At 43.9% G+C, this 17,829-nt stretch overlaps 1 protein-coding gene across 1 annotated transcript in view; it reads left to right on the plus strand.

The window, feature by feature from the left end:
- Positions 1-17,829, plus strand: part of csmd3b (CUB and Sushi multiple domains 3b) — a 2,128,577-nt gene that overhangs the window by 2,035,729 nt on the left and 75,019 nt on the right. Inside the window, exons 58-60 of the mRNA XM_078541225.1 lie at positions 6,906-7,082; positions 7,787-7,966; positions 9,097-9,270. Coding sequence (XP_078397351.1) covers positions 6,906-7,082; positions 7,787-7,966; positions 9,097-9,270 — 531 coding nt within the window. The remainder of the gene's footprint in view (positions 1-6,905; positions 7,083-7,786; positions 7,967-9,096; positions 9,271-17,829) is intronic.

Consider the following 17,829-nt stretch of genomic DNA (forward strand, 5'->3'; position numbering starts at 1 on the left):
ATTACTATACAGAGCGTCATTGGAGGTTTGTGGGGGAGGGGAATGCATCCTGCAATCAGGCGGAGTTTTCTGATGTGAGAAACAAATGTTCTATACTTTTGAGGCTATCTACCAACTAGTGTAAGTGCCATCAAACTCTCACAAAATATGCAAATAATTGTAACTAGTGCAACACTAACAACAATTTTGGAAATGCCTCTTTTCCTATAGAAGTCTTCCGGGCATAATTTTGCCCTTGTCGGGTGGGCGCAGCGGGAGGGCCCGGTAGTGGTTGCGAAGTCGTCCGTTGCCCACAATCGGGCCCCGACATGGACTTTACGCTAGCTGGCCAATTAACGGCCAGCCAGTGTGAAACGTGCGGTGCAGCATTCAGTGCTGCCGGGGTGGGGGCGGCAGGAGTGCGAACGCTGTTGTTCGCACATTCGGGCGGGTGTATGCAGTAAATGCTCCCTGAGGCACAGAGCTGCCTCAGGGAGCTGAAGATTTTTATCAATGTAAATAATGAATTTTAAAATAATGGAAACATGTCCCTTCGTGTGACTCTGTCACATGAGCAGTGACATGTAAAATATGAGTGCAAAAAGTTTTTTATTTTTTAGTCACTGGACAAAACCTCATCCCGCCCGTGGATGAGGTTTTCCCAAAAATGCAAAGGCCGCTTGGCCTTTTCGCCCTTCTGCCAACCGAACAGTTGGACAGGCAACAAAAAATTCCAAACAATTAGTTGATTAAGGGTCTTAATAGGCCGTTTAATTGCCGGCGGGCACGCAGTCGACTTCCGCGCGTGTTCACTGACCGAAATATCGCACGAGTGAGCCATGACTTCGGGATGCTTGCCCGAATCACGCGTCATTTTACGCTCGTTTGGGTTGGGCACCCACCCACCCAATGAGTGCAAGCCCACCTGACGAGCGCAATATTCTGCCCTCCGTTATATAATGCACAATTGCAACTGAATGGGTTGACCTCAGAACATTATGAAACTAAAACGTTGCTTCCCCTTGTGCGTTGCATGGGTGCATGTTAGATGCCTATGCAAGGCACTAATAGTGCATAGAACTTAATTCTATTAAGCTCTTACATTATTATTCATGTGATCTGGACTGGTTTTGATCACCCTGAAGAATCAAAGAGGAATTTTGCAGAGTTTCCTTTTATTCCTAGTTGGTCCTGGGATTTTTTTCTGGATTTTTGCTTCTCCCCAGAGATTTATTGACTGCAGGGGTGGGTGAGAGGTGTCTGGATGTAATGCTCCAACATCATGAGTACAGGGTAGGCATGATAGACCAGCTGATTTTCTCCTGGCCACCATTCTTGTATGCTTGTATTATACATTTGAAACATCCGGTGAACTGATCTTAACCACACTGCCTCATATGCTAACAAGATGTGAAATGCATCCAGAATGGATTTATACTGGAATTGCAATGTCAATTCTCATATCTCACAGTTCTGGAAATATGTTAAGGTACCAAACTATAGTTTTCCATACCATAAAAATCACTTCAATTGATAAAACCATTGTTTTGCATTTGTCCCTTTTACTTAAAATATTCTTCCATTTAACAGCTTTGTTGCTGCACTCATTCACAAGGACTAAGTATTGTTTTGAAGTATGGTGTTTTTTCTTATATTCATTCTTGGGATGTGGGTGTTACTGGCTTGGCCAGTATTTATTGCCCTTGTTTAGAGGGCACTTGAGAGTCAACCACATTGCTGTGGGTCTGGTGTCACAAGCCAGACCAGGTAAGGACAACAGATTTCCTTCCCTCAAGGACATTAGTGAACCAGATAGTTTTTTTTTAACAACAATTGGCAATGGTTTCATGGTCATTATTAGACTTTTAACTCCAATTTTTTTTTTATATATTGAATTCAAATTCCACCATCTGCCATGGTAGGATTTGAACTCAAAGCCCCAGAGCATTACTTTGGTCTCTAGATTACCAGTCCAGTGACAATACCACCTCCCCACCCCCTATACACTTATCTATAATGAGCAATGCACACACATCAGAAGATTAAATAATTTGTTCTATGAGTTTAGATGGCAAGCATCTCTGCTGGCCAGTAGATGAAGACTGAAAGATTTGGATGTGTGATTTGGTGGGGGTGGGAGGGGGTGCACAGCACAATCCCTGTCTAAATGGTGGGACCTGAGCTGCTCCTAATGTTGGACCTTATGCCTCAGTTCAGTGAAACTGCTGAAAGCTACCAGTGAATTGTCACTGAAGATCAGGCCATTACTCACTGTACAGCAACCTTCATATAAATGAGGAAAAGTTGCTAGGAGCTCTGGGTGAGCCTTATTGTGGAAACGAAAACTGACTTAAGTCAGATCAATTTCAAGCTATCACCTAATCAGGATATAGTTTGAAAACTCTGTTCGGCTTTGCAAAGAGGGCAGCCTTTCATTGTTTGCTGTTTGCAGCAAAACCCTGAATTTACCATTCTTGCTTCAAACTAGCAATGAGAGTAAAACTTTCTTATGGTTCTTTCACTGTTACCCAGTACAAGTTGAGTAGTCATCCGTCTTTGGTTACCTGAGTGTGTAAGGAAAACCTTGCTGACAGCATGTGTAGTGCACCCTGATTTAAAATTCAGTGAACTGAATTGTTAAAGGTTTTATGACATTATTAGATTGTTCAAATTAAAATCCATGTTCCATGATTAACATAGCAAATGTTAATTAGCCTTCATCCTTTGCCTGAGAACCCTTTAATTTGTTGTTCAATGAAAAGAAAAAGCTAATGCTGGAAATTTGAAATTAAAACAGAAAATGCTAGAAATACACAACAGGTCAGGCTGCATCAATGAAGGCTACAAAACTAAAACTTCATAAACTCTCTTTTCTCTTTATAGATGCTGGAAGACCAGCCCTCTGTGTTTCTGGCACCTTCTAACTTATTGTTTACCCTACCTGACATTTTTTTGTCCAATTTATTCCACTTCCTTTGATATATTTGTAGAGTTTTCCAATGCATTTTCTATTTTTCCATGTTTCACGTTTCATCACATCTCCCAATGGTATATTTGACAAATTCTTTCTCCACACTGTATGCTTCACCAACTAGAAGCACATGTTGAAAATTTAGGCATGGAAGTTAACATGGCCCTATCACTTCTCTTCGCTTATCTCTTGATCCTAGGTATAACTGACTCCTAGATCATGCTGAACTTGATCCTTCTGTTGTCACTGTTCCATGGGAGGGTGCCACGACTTTCTTTTCTTGTATATTACATGGGTCATTGACCAAGCACCAGGTCAAGATGAAAACTGCTTCATCTGATTCCCTTGATACATTTGGTCAGGAAGAACTGTGTTTACCAAACCCTAACACTAATATTTAAGTTTTCTCAGTCTATTTTTTATTGGTTGAAGCCCCCCCATTAGGCTAGTTTTTCTGTTTGCACATATCCTTATGTCTTCGTAAAGCAACTAGTCATTTTTATTATTGATCTGAAGATCTGTAGTATATCCTTACTATAAGCTTTGAATTTTTTCTTATTTGAGATGTCTCACCAGATTGGTCCATTTTAAAAGTTGTCCTCTTCCAAGAGGATCAATTTAATTTATCTTCGAGGTGTCCCTGACAGATATGCCCATCCCATCTCTTCTTCTGTCTTTTCTGAACATTTTAAATCATGAATGCTGAATAACTGTCCGCCCACTGATCTTAGTTCCCTACTATCACAATAGCCTTCAGTTCTGACACCTTATATCTAATGGGCAGAATTTTAGGTTGAAGAGCGGGCACGCGGAGGCGCGCCTCTGATCGGGAACACGCTGCCATTTTACATGGGCGGGCCAATTAAGGCCCGCCCAGTGTTATGTCTGCACGGAAGCACTTGTGCTCCTTGTGCGGGCGGGTGGGGAATCCCTAAACCCAAGAGTGCACTCTTTCGCGCACGCGCACAAAAGAGCGCACTCATCTCCCTGAGGCAAAGTGCTGCCTCAGGGAGATTGGCTGTACATTAAAAAATATTAAAAATAGAAAAGTTCCCTGACATGCCCCCTCATGTTACACTGTCACATGAGTTGGGACATGTACATAATTTTTAAAAACACTTTAATAAAATTTTTTAGAACCTGCATGAAACCTCAACCCGCCCGTGGATGAGGTTTCATGCTTTTTCTAATGCCCACCAGGGCTCCTGGCCTGCCCGCCAACCTTAAGGTTGGACCACCCCATGAATTTCTTTAATGACTCTGTCAATGGCCTCGATTGGACATTGACAGGTCGGTAGGCGCACAGCTGATTTTGCTGAGCCCCCGCCTACCTGAAAATTTAAATGGGGCATGGTGACATCGGGAGTTCCGCCCAATTTTGCTGCGCGTCATTTTACGCGTCGGTGAGCGGGCCTCACCCCCCGCTCACCGACAGGAAAATCGTGGCCAATGTTTCTAATACTCATTTACATCCACAGATTTATTTTTAAGCTGTTTTGCGTTCAGATAAGTCAAGTATACCAGAGTATCCTCTACTTTTGAGTTTAGAAGCATTCCTAATGTATGGCATCTTTGAGGCCAAAATAATTTTTTCCCTGTCATTCACTGTGTGAACTATCACCACTGAACCCTTTTGTCCTTTTCAATTTCCCTTCTTTCCTCAATGCATACTTCTCTGGTCCCAGGTACAACCTCTCTGTGACTGGCAAAATGTATTCAAGTCCAAATTGCCTGTTCATTTGTTCTAGCTACCTTATCTTTCACTACTAAAGGCTAGATCTCATATAGCCACTCATTGCCTTGGCTTTTTTGATTAAGTGAGTGAGGCGGGGGGGCTACCTGTGCCACCGCTAAAAATTTGCCTGTTAAGTTTTTTCTCTGTTGTCCCAGTTAATAGCTATAAAATTGAAATTGCTCAAGGTTGTTTTCCTGACTTTTTCTTTACAGACCTCCTTGATATGCAGAGAATTTTTTCTCAATAACTCTCCTGCTGGCAGGAAATTTATTAACAACAAGAATACATATCTGCTTTCCTTTACTATTCTTGACCTCAACCTACAATGTTTCAGCTGCATCAGCCGAAGCACGTACATAATTTCCTTCTTTTGATGCAGTGTCTTCTTTCATCTATAAAATGTCACTTCTTCACTCGCTCTGTTTTTCCTTTTACAAATATCTTGTGCCATAATTCCTCAGCCATACTATCCAAAGTTCCATCCAATATAACACAATAGGTGTTATAAGTATACAATATAAAGTATAAACAGCTTCAATTTATTCTCAGTAAAGTTGAATGGTTGAGGATACTGCTCATCCAGTTAGCTTTCAGTAGTCATGGTAGTGAATGATTGAAGAATGAAGCAGATTAATTTGAATTTCTTGGAATAATGTTTAAAATAACTATAATAGGCACACTACAGACATTAAATAATGCAGAAATACACATGCATTGTAAAATTTAAAAATGTAATAGGTAATTTTAAATGCCATCTATATATGTATCCATCTATTTTAGCAAAACAAATTGTCTAATGTGCTTCAGGATGCTGCCGTCTGTGTTAGTTTAAATAGTTGATTATGACTTAGTGGACGGTCAGCAGTTAGCTGTGGAACGCTTTTGATCATGACTGAGAAAGATATAATTTGCAAATTACAAGTCAGAGATGCATTCGAAAGTGCTCCTTGCAAAGGAGATTAAGATGGTATTCAGTAATTATTTGTAAAGTATTTGATAGCACAAATTTAAAGCAAATATTCTTGAATTCTTCACTAAATCTCTTTATTTTAGTGGGGCCACTTCAAGATGAAGTGCTCAACACTTCAACAGTCATGCGAGGACAATATATTCGATGAGCATATTGAAAGTCTCCTTTGGAATTTGACTTGATATGGTCTATCACAGTTTGAAAGATAGACTTTTTTTTTATTCATTCATGGGGTGTGGGCTTCGCTGGCTGGGCCAGTATTTTTATTGCCCATCCCTAGTTGCCCATGAGAAGGTGGTGGTGATCTGCCTTCTTGAATCGCTGCAGTCCATGTGGTGTAGGTACACCCACAGTGCTATTAGGAAGGGAGTTCCTGGAGGGGAACTTCCAGTTGGTGGTGTTCCTAAAATAGAAACTATTGTTTCTATGTCCTTTTGAAGGCAGTCTTGTGGTGCAGTGGGTAACATCTCTGCCTCTTAGCTAGCAGTTCTGACTTTGAGTCCCACTCCAGGACTTGATGGCCATGGAAAGTGCATTTATAACATGGCCAAACAGGTTGGTTATCAACCTGTAAATCCATTCAATATGCCTATGACAGGCGGTAAGAGCAGGTGAATCTCCTGGTCAGCCATGTTTGATTTGGAGTGGCGACCCTCAAGCTATAGCCTATGGTGACAGGCCTATGGTGACAGACTTGTTCCAGGAAAAACTAGCCATGGAAATAGACATAAGCATGTGCTTTTTCCACCTTCTGTGCCACAAGGTACTGGAAACCTCTAAGCCTATGGCTTATTAGGGCTTTAAGATATTATAATGTTTGATTAAAAGAGATCATCTCTAAATGTAATGTAAAAGGTAGATATTGCAAATGAAAAAGCAATATAAATATTTATGCAGCACCCTGAATGTAGAATAGATTTGAAGATCAACATCCTAGATTTTGTGGGTATTATTATTCAGTTACTCAGTTGAGACTATTCAGCAGCTTGATAATCACAAATAAACCTTGTTTCACCTTTGCGAATGACTGATTGTTTAACCTAATTTTGCCATTGGGGGATTTTCAGCATATTAATGAAGGAACTTTGGCAGAGTACAGGTCAAGACTGACACTAGAATTGGATTCAACTTAATAACTATAGACCAAGATTAATTTATTATTAATGAAATTAAGGTTAAACAGTTGACACAATGAAAGAATGAATCTTCAAATTCTAACTTTCCTGTATGCTTTCAACCAATGTTTATAGCTGTTAATTGTGGCAACCCTGGGACACCGGCTAATGGTAAAGTGTTTCGCATTGATGGAACATCATATTCCAACTCAGTAACATATTCGTGTCTGGAAGGATACTTACTCTCTGGTTCAGCTACAAGACAGTGCACAGTAAATGGGACATGGTCAGGCAATGTACCCAATTGTACAAGTAAGTCAGTAACCGTTAAAATTAGCATTTTTGTGTAATAGAAAATAGTTTACTGCTTTGTGAAGTTGCTTTAGGCCTGAGGCAGCTCAAAAGTTCAGAAATAAATACATGCTTTAAGTGGTAACTTAATTTTAACATGCCACTGACCCCAATAATAGCATTTAAGTATATGACTGTTTCTTCGAGTTAAATAAAAGATTATGAGAATGTTGAATCCTTTATGCCCTGCTTGGTTGGGCCTTTTTCAACAATATCAGTAAAATATGTTGGACCAATTGGAAAGTTCAGAGATCAGATAAATCTGTGTCACACCCATGACTTTGTTGATCAACAGTGTGTCAACGAGTCACCTTGGAGCTATCTGAAAGCACAGTCACTGCAGACACTTCTTTTTAAACAATAAATGTCTAAAAAAAAAAGCTAAATCCATCTTCTACATGAGGCTAGTTAAGCTTTTCAGAAGTCTAACAAAAGTCAATTTCTCTGTGCATTTTTTTATTATAAAAGGTTTGTATCAAGCATTCACAAATCTCAATGAAATTTCCTCAATTTAATTTTGCTCTCTTTGTGACTACATTATCTCATTAAGTGCACAATTTTCTTCAGTGATGACAAATGGAGTGCTAAACTGACAGATTTGTAGTTGTTTCAGTGTTTCAATTCCCTTCCTTTCACACCATGATGTCAAATCTGGTCTTTTGTAGTAATCACCTGTGGAGATCCTGGAATATCGGCGAATGGGATAAGACTAGGGGATGATTTTGCAGTAGGGAAAAATGTCACGCATATGTGCCAGCCAGGGTATACAATGGGCTCTGAGGCTTCCAGGGTCCGTTCCTGCAATAGCAATGGCACATGGAGTGGCTCAACGCCATTATGTAGAGGTAAGAATATTATGCCAGAGGCAGCAATTATTTGACTTAATTAATATTGAGTTCCAGATGAAAATGCACTGGTTACTTTTAAAAACGACTTGATCACACAATGCCATTGTCAAATGTAATGACCTCTAATGATGAAACCAAAGTCAGGATTTTTAAATGGGTCGGGTTTTTAAATGGTTGGGTTCGGAAGTGGGAGGGCATACAATTTGGCGCTGCCAGCTTCTACGCCGGTTTGCCACCATCCCGAATCAGTTTCAATGAGGGTGACTCAGGGCTGGAGCCAATGATTGGCAATCATGGGGCCTATTAAGGGGCCACATCCAGGCCAATGTGAAAGACTTAGGGCCAGAGGAATAGCACGGAAGATCAGGGATCAAGTGAGGGACACCCCACCCACCTCCCTCCGTTCCAACAGCTATTGCTGCAATCACTGACTGTCCCCTGGAGGGGATCATGGACAAGCAGCTGTAGCTGGTTAAAAAGTAATCTACTTGCCTGCCCTTGTCCTTCGCAGTGTCCATGCTCAGATAGCTAGCTCCCACCTCAGCCATTGGCACTGCCGATCTCTGAGCGTTGGAAGGCCTCCCATTGACCCTTCAGCATTGGGAACCTACCCGCCATCCCGGATTGGATGGTGATCCCACTCCCTGGCCTTTCATTGGTTGAAGTATTGAAGATTGTGTTGGTTGTGCCTGAAGCTCACCATGCGGGGTCAGGACCCTGAACTCATCCTCGTTTCCAGTTCCCAACCCCGGATTGAAAATCCAGCCTGATGAAAGTACATGTGTAAATTTCCACAATAGGTAGAAATGCATTATATTAAAGTTTTGTGTACTGATAATGAATCAATCTCAACAGTAATATCTTTTAGATAGACATTATCATCATGGAAAGCAAAATACTTGAGACGCCAGATAACCATAACAAGTATTCTGCAATTTTATCCAATATTAGGTATCCATGACATGTTTTTATGTTGACATAACTGACTGCTCATAAGATGCATTTCCAAGTAAAATATTTACATGATGATATTCCATTCCATTAGCAGGATAAGCCAAGTTAGGTTTTAAACAATGAGGCACTTGTATAGAGCATAACATGTCTAATGCATTTCACTTTTATTACAGCCGTGGTATGTTTAGCACCACCACAGATTTCAAATGGGAAAATGGAAGGAACAAACTTCGACTGGGGATCAAGCATCAGCTACAGCTGTTCTCCGGGATATGAGTTGTCCTTTCCCGCAATTCTCAGCTGTGTGGGAAATGGAACATGGATGGGAGAAGTGCCTCAGTGTTTGCGTAAGTAGACAATAGATTATCAGTGAGGAAGACGAATGTGGTGCATAATAATCTGCTGGTGCATATATTTTATACTAATGTTCATGGATATTAAAATGTCAAAGGAAAATAAAGACGATACAAAATTGTATTCACTTTGAAATACCAAGCATTTTTCCCAGTAGTTGGGTAAGGTAATTTGGTTCTTTTATTTATACCTGTTTGAAATATATATCAATTGTATTGAAAAAGCAAAGCATTTGCCCATTGCTGCTTTTCTAGTGATGACATAAACTCTCAGAGACAGCAGCCTGCCTTATGGGACTTGTGGCATCAATCTTCTTTAATGCATAGTCATAGACATTGGGTGGTGGGTCGGACATTGGAGGGATCAGACATTGGGAGGGGTTGGGGAGCATGGAGATGGAGTTGTGTCGAGGGGGGGCGGGGCAGGGTGGATGGGAGGTCCGGTTGTGTTGGGGGGGTGGGGCAGGGCAGGGCAGGGTGGGTGAGTGGGAAGTTGGTTGTGTCATGGGGTTGGGGGGGAGGTCCGGTTATGTCAGGCGGGGGGGGGGCGAGCAGTGTAAACGGGAGGTTGGTTGCGTCGTGTCGTGGGGTGGGGCCTGGTTGTGTCGGGGCGGGGGTGGAGGTCTGGTTGTGTCGGGGGGGTGGGGTAGGTGGTCCAGTTGTGATTTGGGGGTGGTAGGAAGTCCAGTTGTGTCAGTGGGTGGGGAGTTGGATGTCGGATTGTTCCTGCGACGGACGGGAGGTTGTGTCGGACTTTTGGGGGTGGACAGATCGAGTCATTCCGGGGAGAATCCCATGGGGAGTTGTGTAGGAGTGGGAAATACCATTGTGGGTTAGTCAGAGGGTTGGGAAGATCCAGGGATTTGAATACACAAAGGATGTCTTGCTGCAGTTATATAGAGCCTTGGTGAGACCTCACCCGGAGTATTTTGGTCCCCTTATCTAAGGAAGGCTATACTTGCCATAGAATGAATGCAACGGGGGTTCACCAGGTTAATCCCTGTGATGGCAGGGATTAATGAGGAGAGATTGAGGAGACTACGTCTGTGTTCCCTAGAGTTTCAAAGAATGAGAGGGGTGACCTCATTGAAACTTACAGAATTCTTACAGGGCGTGACAGGCTGGATGTAGATGAGATGTTTTCCCTGGCTGGTGAGTCTAAAACCAGAGTACATAATCTCAGGATAAGGGACAGGCCATTTAAGACTGAGCTGAGGAGGAATTTCTTCACTGAGGATGGTGAATCCTTGGAATTCCCTACCCCAGTGGGTTGTGGAAGCTCAGTCATTGAGTATGTTCAAGACAGAAATCGATAGATTTCTGAAGACCACTGACATCAAGCGATATGGAGAGAGTGCGGAAAAGTGGCATTGAGGTAGATGATCAGCCATGATCAAATTGAATGGCGGAGCAGGTTTGACAGGCCAAATGGCCGACACCTCTTCCTATGATGTCAACAACACTCACATCCAATGAATCAATAAGAAAAATAACATGGAATTTAATGCCTCCCTCGTAGTGAGTTTGGAGGTGGGGGGGCATTTTATTGAGCGGAGGAGTGCGGGGTGGGGACCCTACTGCCTTCCTGCCTCCAGTTGATTAAGTTCATGTCAGGAAGTCTCATGGACTGCCTTCCTGTCCAGACTCTAATTGAGGCCCTTGATGGTTTCATCCCACTGCTGCTGGTATTCCACCACATGGGGTGCCCAAAAAACAAAACCCTGTTCTGAGGGGAGCTGTGGGCGAGGGAGCTCATTCAAACACACTCAGGCACTCTAGGGATTGGGAAAGGGAGGGCTGACCAGCAACCTCGCCCCCCCCCAGCCCCACCCCACCCTCTCTCTCATGAACCCCTTCCTGTGACCCCCCAACTATCCCTCACTCACCTTTGGCCTGTGATCCCTCATCGATCATGGGCCTCTGGTGGGTGCATTGCCGACAGCTGCCACTACTTCCAGTGCCACTGACAGGCAATGGAGAGCTGTCAGCCTCTGGTCAGCTAAGTTCCTGATGGGAATTTAATTGTGGCGTGCCTTCCTCAGTGGAAGCGATGTGGGGCTCCCACCAATTCTTCAGCTAGCGGGCAAGACCCCTTGTCACAAGCATTAAATTCCACCCAATGTCTGCCTCATTTGTTTGAATGCTATAATGAGTAACAGAGAAGGTTGATCTGGAGAGTGCAGTAGATGTTTTATACGTGGACATTCAATAAAGTGTTACACAGGAGACGTGTTAAGAAAATGCAAGATCATGGTATTAAGAAGAAAGTGATGGTATGGATACAAAATTGGCTCAGTGACAGGAAGCCCAGTGACAGGTGGATAGATTTTTTTTCATACTGGAAGGTAGTTTGGAGTGGTATCCCCAAAACTCAGTTTCCGATCCATTGCTGTTTTCAATTTTTATATACAAGTTAAAATTGGTTTTGGGGATCAATGAATTTGGAAATAATATGAAACTTGACAAAGTGGTAGATCATGATAAGGATAGATATAGGCTTCAGAATGATATACACCAGATGATGAAATAGGCAGAAACATAGCTTATGGAATTCATTGTGGAGAGGTGTGAAGTGATGCACTTTGGGAGGAAAGACGGTATTCTGTAAGTGGTGTGCTTCTGAAAAGTGTACATGAACAGAGAGACCTTAGTGTCCATATACACAAATCATTAAATGTGGCACTGTAAATTGATAAGGTGGTTAAAAAAGCATATGGGTTGTTTCGGCTTATAAATAGAGGAATAGAGTATAAATGCAATCAGATCATGCTGGAACTTTATAAATCACTGTTTATGACTTGGCTGGAGTATTGTGGACAACTTGGCACCACACTTCAAAGATGTCAAAAGGTACTAACAGCATTAAAAAAGACATAGAAGAAGTTTACCGGGATGTTACCAGGGATGAGGGTCTTCAATTATGAGGAGGGGTTAGACAAGTTAGCACTATTATCCATGGGGCAGAGAAGATTAAGAGGTGACTGTATAGAGGTTTTTAAGATGATGGGAGGCTTTGATAGAGTAAATGGGAAAAAAAAATTATTCCCTCTGGTGAGTAGATCAATAGCTAGAGATCATAGATTCAAAATCATTGGACAAAGGTCCAGGAGGTTCATGCGGAGAATTTATTTTTTCACTCAGAGTTTTTGGGATCTGCAATACTCCACCCAATGGTGGAAACTGCTTCCATAAATAATTTTAAAATGGACTTGGAAAGGTACTTGTGGGTGAGGAACTTAAGAGTTGCAGACAAAAAACAAGGATGTGGGACTAATTATGGCTGTTTATTCAAAGAACCAGCACGGTCACGATGAACTGAATGACCTCCTTCTTCGCTGTCAGTTTCTGTGATTCTCTGGACTGAATTTTACATACTGACAGCGGGACTGCTGTGGTCCCACGGAAATGTAATATCCAGCATGATGGGGAAGATGTTTCCTGTCGGCGAGCGGGGGCGGGTTCCACTCACCGACGCGTAAAATGACACGTGGTGACGTCAGGTGGGTGTTGGCCGTCACCGCGCATCATTTAGATTGTCAGTTTGGCGGACTGACAAAGGCCTATTGAGGCCATTAACAAAGTAATTTGTTCGGCAGGCAGGCAAAGAGCTCAGGCGGCCTTCATATTTTTCATGAAACCTCATCCATGGGCGGGATGAAGTTTCATGAAGGGTTCATTAATTAAATAAAATTTTTTGAAAAAAATTAATGGACATGTCCCAGCTCATGTGACAGTTTTACATGAGGGGACATGTCCTTAACATTTTTGTTCACCTTAATTACGTTTTTCACAACTTAAACTAATCTCCCTGAGAAATCTCCGTGCCTCAAGGAGATTTCTGCACTCTTTTGTGCGCATGCACGAAAAAGCGCAGGCCCCGACTCAGGGAATCCCCCCCGCCCGCACAGGGAGCACATAGCACTTCCGGGTGTGCGTCACGCTGGGCGGGCCTTAATTGGCCTACCCACGTAAAATAGCGGAGCGCACCCAATCGGGTTCACGCTCGCTCCCGCCCACCCGCCCCAGTACAACCCCCCGACAGGGGGAAAATTCAGCCCATGATGTCGGGTCGCAAACCTGACATCATCACACCAGTGCGGAACAATACAGTGAGTGGGTGGGCGGGCGGCAAAATTGGCAGCCTGCCCGCCATTTTGAAATTGGTAATTAGTGGCTGATTAAGCTTGTTATCAGTCCGATGGACTGCAATAATACGTTCCCAAGGCAATAATACATGTGAAACACGCCAGGTCAGAAGATTTTTTTTTCAGGGTCCCCGTAAAGGGTGGATCGAAAGGCTAGAGGTGAATCTATGCCTGACCTGAGCAGGAGAGGCTACTGCAGTCATTTCATTTGGAAATCCTTGCTGTGCATGAATCTCTGAACATGATCAGGGCTATACATCATTACAGCGTTTTCAAACTTGTCGATACTGTAATCTTTCATCTCTAAAACATTTGTGCTGAGAAACAATGTCCCTATGGGCATTGTGTATTCCTTATCCATCTATTCATTGCCTTCACTATAGATAACAGCATCAATTGAAAAGAGCCAGCGGCTTTGCAGCCATGGCTGGTTTCCTAAGGGTGTATGGGGTCATTGTTGCACCCATGTCACCATCAAGGCACCCATAGGGTGGGTGAAAAGGTACCACGCCATCAATGTACAGATAGGCTGCGACACCAGCAAGGTATCATGCAGGTGTGTGCAGGTACCTGGTGAGCAGCCTTCTATCCTCAGTCACTCCCAGGTGTTTCTGGGCCCAGAGTCATTGGAACGATGGCTGCTTGGTGATAAAGGTTAACCTCTGAAGAAGTGGCTGATGACACTTGTTAGAAATGTTGGAACGGAACCTCGAGAGCCACAGCACCACCAGGTCCATCATGTCGCCACCCATCTGAATCCCATCTGGACCATTGGTCTGCTTCAGAGGAGATTTATATGCCACCACAGATCAGGTGGATCTCACCAGTGTGTGCCATCAAGAGTGTCCATCATGGCCGTAGTCTGCAGTGCGTTGCTCAACCTGGAACTGCTATGAGGGTATCCCTTTTCGGAGGAAGAGTTATGAGAGACAAACCATTCCTCTGATGTGGAGTTAAGTGATGTGGAGGAGGCTGATGTGCTGCAGCCTCTCCCGGGAGGGCCTTGATAGCCATGAGACAATTCCAATAGTTCAGCTCTGAAGAAGAGTCATACGGACTCAAAACGTTAACTCTGTTTCTCCCTCCACAGATGCTGCCAGACCTGCTGAGTTTTTCCAACATTTTCTGTTCTTATTCCATTACATGAAAAATATTTTGGACAATTCTCAAACACTCAAACAATGTCAGTAGTTCGGATGCACATGATTACATACTCAAATAAGACCAGCAATTGAATTCCTCTCCATACATTCACATGCATAGTCAAGTCAAGTCATAGTCAGAAGCACAGTGGGAGATGCCCCCCGACCCCCGCACGATGTGATTTCGTGACAGGGAGCAGTATCTGGATGTGACCCCAGGCTCCCCGTTCCCCTGTTGCCCTGCCTCTCGGCCCCAGAACTCGGAGACAAAGCAATGGAGTGCAGGTCAGAACGGATACTCACTATTGCATCAGCAATCTGCCGAGTTTGGTCCCCCATGGCAATCACCAGCCTGTCAGTGGAAGAAGCCACGTGTTCTGTTAAACGGGTCATCGCAGCGCTCCTCCAAAGCCTGTGTCAGAACACACAATCCCTCTGGAATCTCTGCCACATCGCCATGCACCTTGTGCTGAATGTCCGGCATCTGCCACCTTACGGGTGACTCCAGAGGCTCGTCATAAGACTTTGTCTTAGCATCTTAGTCACATCCAGCATGCCTCCGAGTGCCAGAGGCCTACACCACATCTGTCTTCGGCAGCTACATGTGTGACAATGATGTGCTTTCACCAGTTTGTGTTTCCCTTACTTCCGGGATACACACGTCCACCAAGCTACAAGTATCTGCACTAGTGCTGGATGCAGAGCAAGGATGTGATGCTGCATCCTCTGAGCTTCTTCCTCTTCCTCTTCAGAGGTCAATGTGGGACCCTCATGGCTAGCAGCAGCTGATGTACTGTGTAGGAAACAAAAGTAAGGATACTTAGGGCCATCTTCAACCTTCAAGGTGAGTGCACTGAGACAAGCTTCTTCATTGCAAGCAAAGGACCCATTATGAGATGTTACTCAGTGTTTGCATTTTACACCTTTCAACACGTTCCTCATCTGTGCATGACAAGTCATCAAAGTCACAAACCATCAATACCTCATTCCTAATAGCATACCAACATATACCCTTCCCGCTCCCCAGCCCTCTTAACACGTTTATTTCAATTATAAAGAATGCTCCTTGCAATCTCACCACCCAGGGCCTTCCTTCTAGCTCACCTTGACCAATGGCCCAGCTCCATAGCAGCCAACGGCAGCACCTCCTTTTTAATGGGAGTTAGAATGGCTAGGTTTCGCACAACACCTTCGGTTCTGCTTCTCTCCATGGCATTGTGGGCCCTCTTCTACAATTAAAGAGTGGCATTCGAATGATGGTGATTCTCTTGTTTGGCCATTCCTTCAGATGTATTGGCAATCCAATCCCTCTCTGCATCACAATTTTCACAATGTTTTGCGCCAACTAGCCGGTGTGGCATTTACTGTTCCCCCCACCCCAACCACTTCATAGCCCCCGTTGGAATGCAGAGTACTTGTCATATGTGCATCATGCCACCTCACAAATTTGGGCAACACACAAGACATTCCCCTAATGAAGCCATCACACAACCTTTCATGTACATACATCTCAAAATGATTATACACTCTCCTTTGTAGATCTCAGAAGGTCATTCAGGCATTTGCAGTACTGAGTTCAGATTTGCTGGATGACCCTAAAAGCTGCTTACCGCCATTGTAACCTGCACCCAGGCTGCTTTGGTCAGGTTGGCAGGCCTTTTCCTACCATCAGCAGGCATTAGGACTTCCCACCTGTCACTTACAGCCTGGAGGGTGGCTCACAGTGAGTCATTGTCAAACCTTAGGGCCATCCTTGACCTTTTACCCTCCCCTCGCCTGGCTCCCTTCTTTTGGCCACTTGTGGAAAGACAGAGAGAGTTAACAGCCTAATGTTCACGAAATGGATCAGCTCCATTCCATTTCTTCAATGGCAAAGGTCCTGAAAGCTTTCCATGCTTAAAGACAGTCATTCATATTTAAAATTATTCACTTATCTATTTCAAAGTTCAAATTAAATTAAAATCACCAACAGAATGTTCAGATTCGCCAAAATAATGTTCATAGCAGTTGATACCGTCCCATGCCAGGGATCCTTTTAAATGAGTGGCTGTGACCTCCTTCCAAGTCACAGCCTACCACCTCTGTGCTCGACCTTCATGAGCTCATTGGGCATGCAACCTGCAAACTTTTCATTCCCAAAAAGCTTTGGCATTGGGCAGCTTTTTGCTGCCCTGATTGGCCACTCAGTTAGAAAGTTCGGATTGGATAATCAGGGATTCACATACCCTCACGTGTCCATCTGGTCTCAATTCCTCTGGAGACTGCCTCCTCAACCCTCACCATCTTGAGGCCACTTGCACAGATCACACACCCTTGGATACCCCACACACACCCTTGGATACCCTCCTTCCCCAGTACAGCTCTCATCTTGCAGCCTCTCCCCTTGCCTGAGGCCACATCTCCCCATTCCCCAAGCAATTCCCCTGCAGCCATTGAAAAGCCACCCACATATGGCTGAGCTGGTAGTAGAGCCCTACCTGTGAGCTCCCCTGGAAGTGATGTGATGCTATCTGTGAAGCCTGGCACTGATGACTGCGAGTGCTGACTGAAGCAAGGTAGGCAAATAAACCTTGAAGTCCCGAGTAAAGTGCAGCCCACCAAGTGCATGCCTTATGTGAAACACATCGGCGTGTTTTCCTGCCAACGCGGGCGGACCATTCAGCGGGAGAAGTGAGTCCGGCAGGCTGGCCTTATAATGATATACTGTTATATTACAATGACATTCCCGACATCCGATGGCAGGGAACGTGACCCACCATTGGCTGGAGGAGCAAATGATTGTAAACTGGTTTCATGACGTCATGAAACTGTTTTTTGACCTTGCCATATTGTCCGCTCATGCCACCAAATACACCCGCACAAGCAGGCACGGAAAATCTGTGTGTATGTGCGTATTAACAGAAGTTAATTATGGCACATGCTGGAGCTGGGAGTTACTGGGGGTACTTCTTAGGAGTTGCTAGGCGTAAGCTATGTGAGTCTCTCTCTCGCACACACACACCAGAATGGGATTTTATAGTCCCGCTTAAAGTCAATGGACTTTTAAACGGCTCGTCACATTTTAGAGCCCAACCCCCGCTGAAACGGGGCCGTAAAATTCCACCCACACACACTGTCTCTCTTTCTCTCTCTCACACCTACCGTCTCTCAGACTCTAATGAATAACCCCAGAAAGCTCAAAAAATTAACCTTCCTGACCTTCAAAAGTTACCACCAGCACTACTGCTCACAATTATTTCATGTTCGAAATAGCCTTTGTGTTTCCG

This window comes from Cetorhinus maximus, chromosome 4, assembly GCF_964194155.1.
Source record: "Cetorhinus maximus chromosome 4, sCetMax3.hap1.1, whole genome shotgun sequence".
In the NCBI taxonomy this organism is placed as follows: Eukaryota; Metazoa; Chordata; class Chondrichthyes; order Lamniformes; family Cetorhinidae; genus Cetorhinus; species Cetorhinus maximus.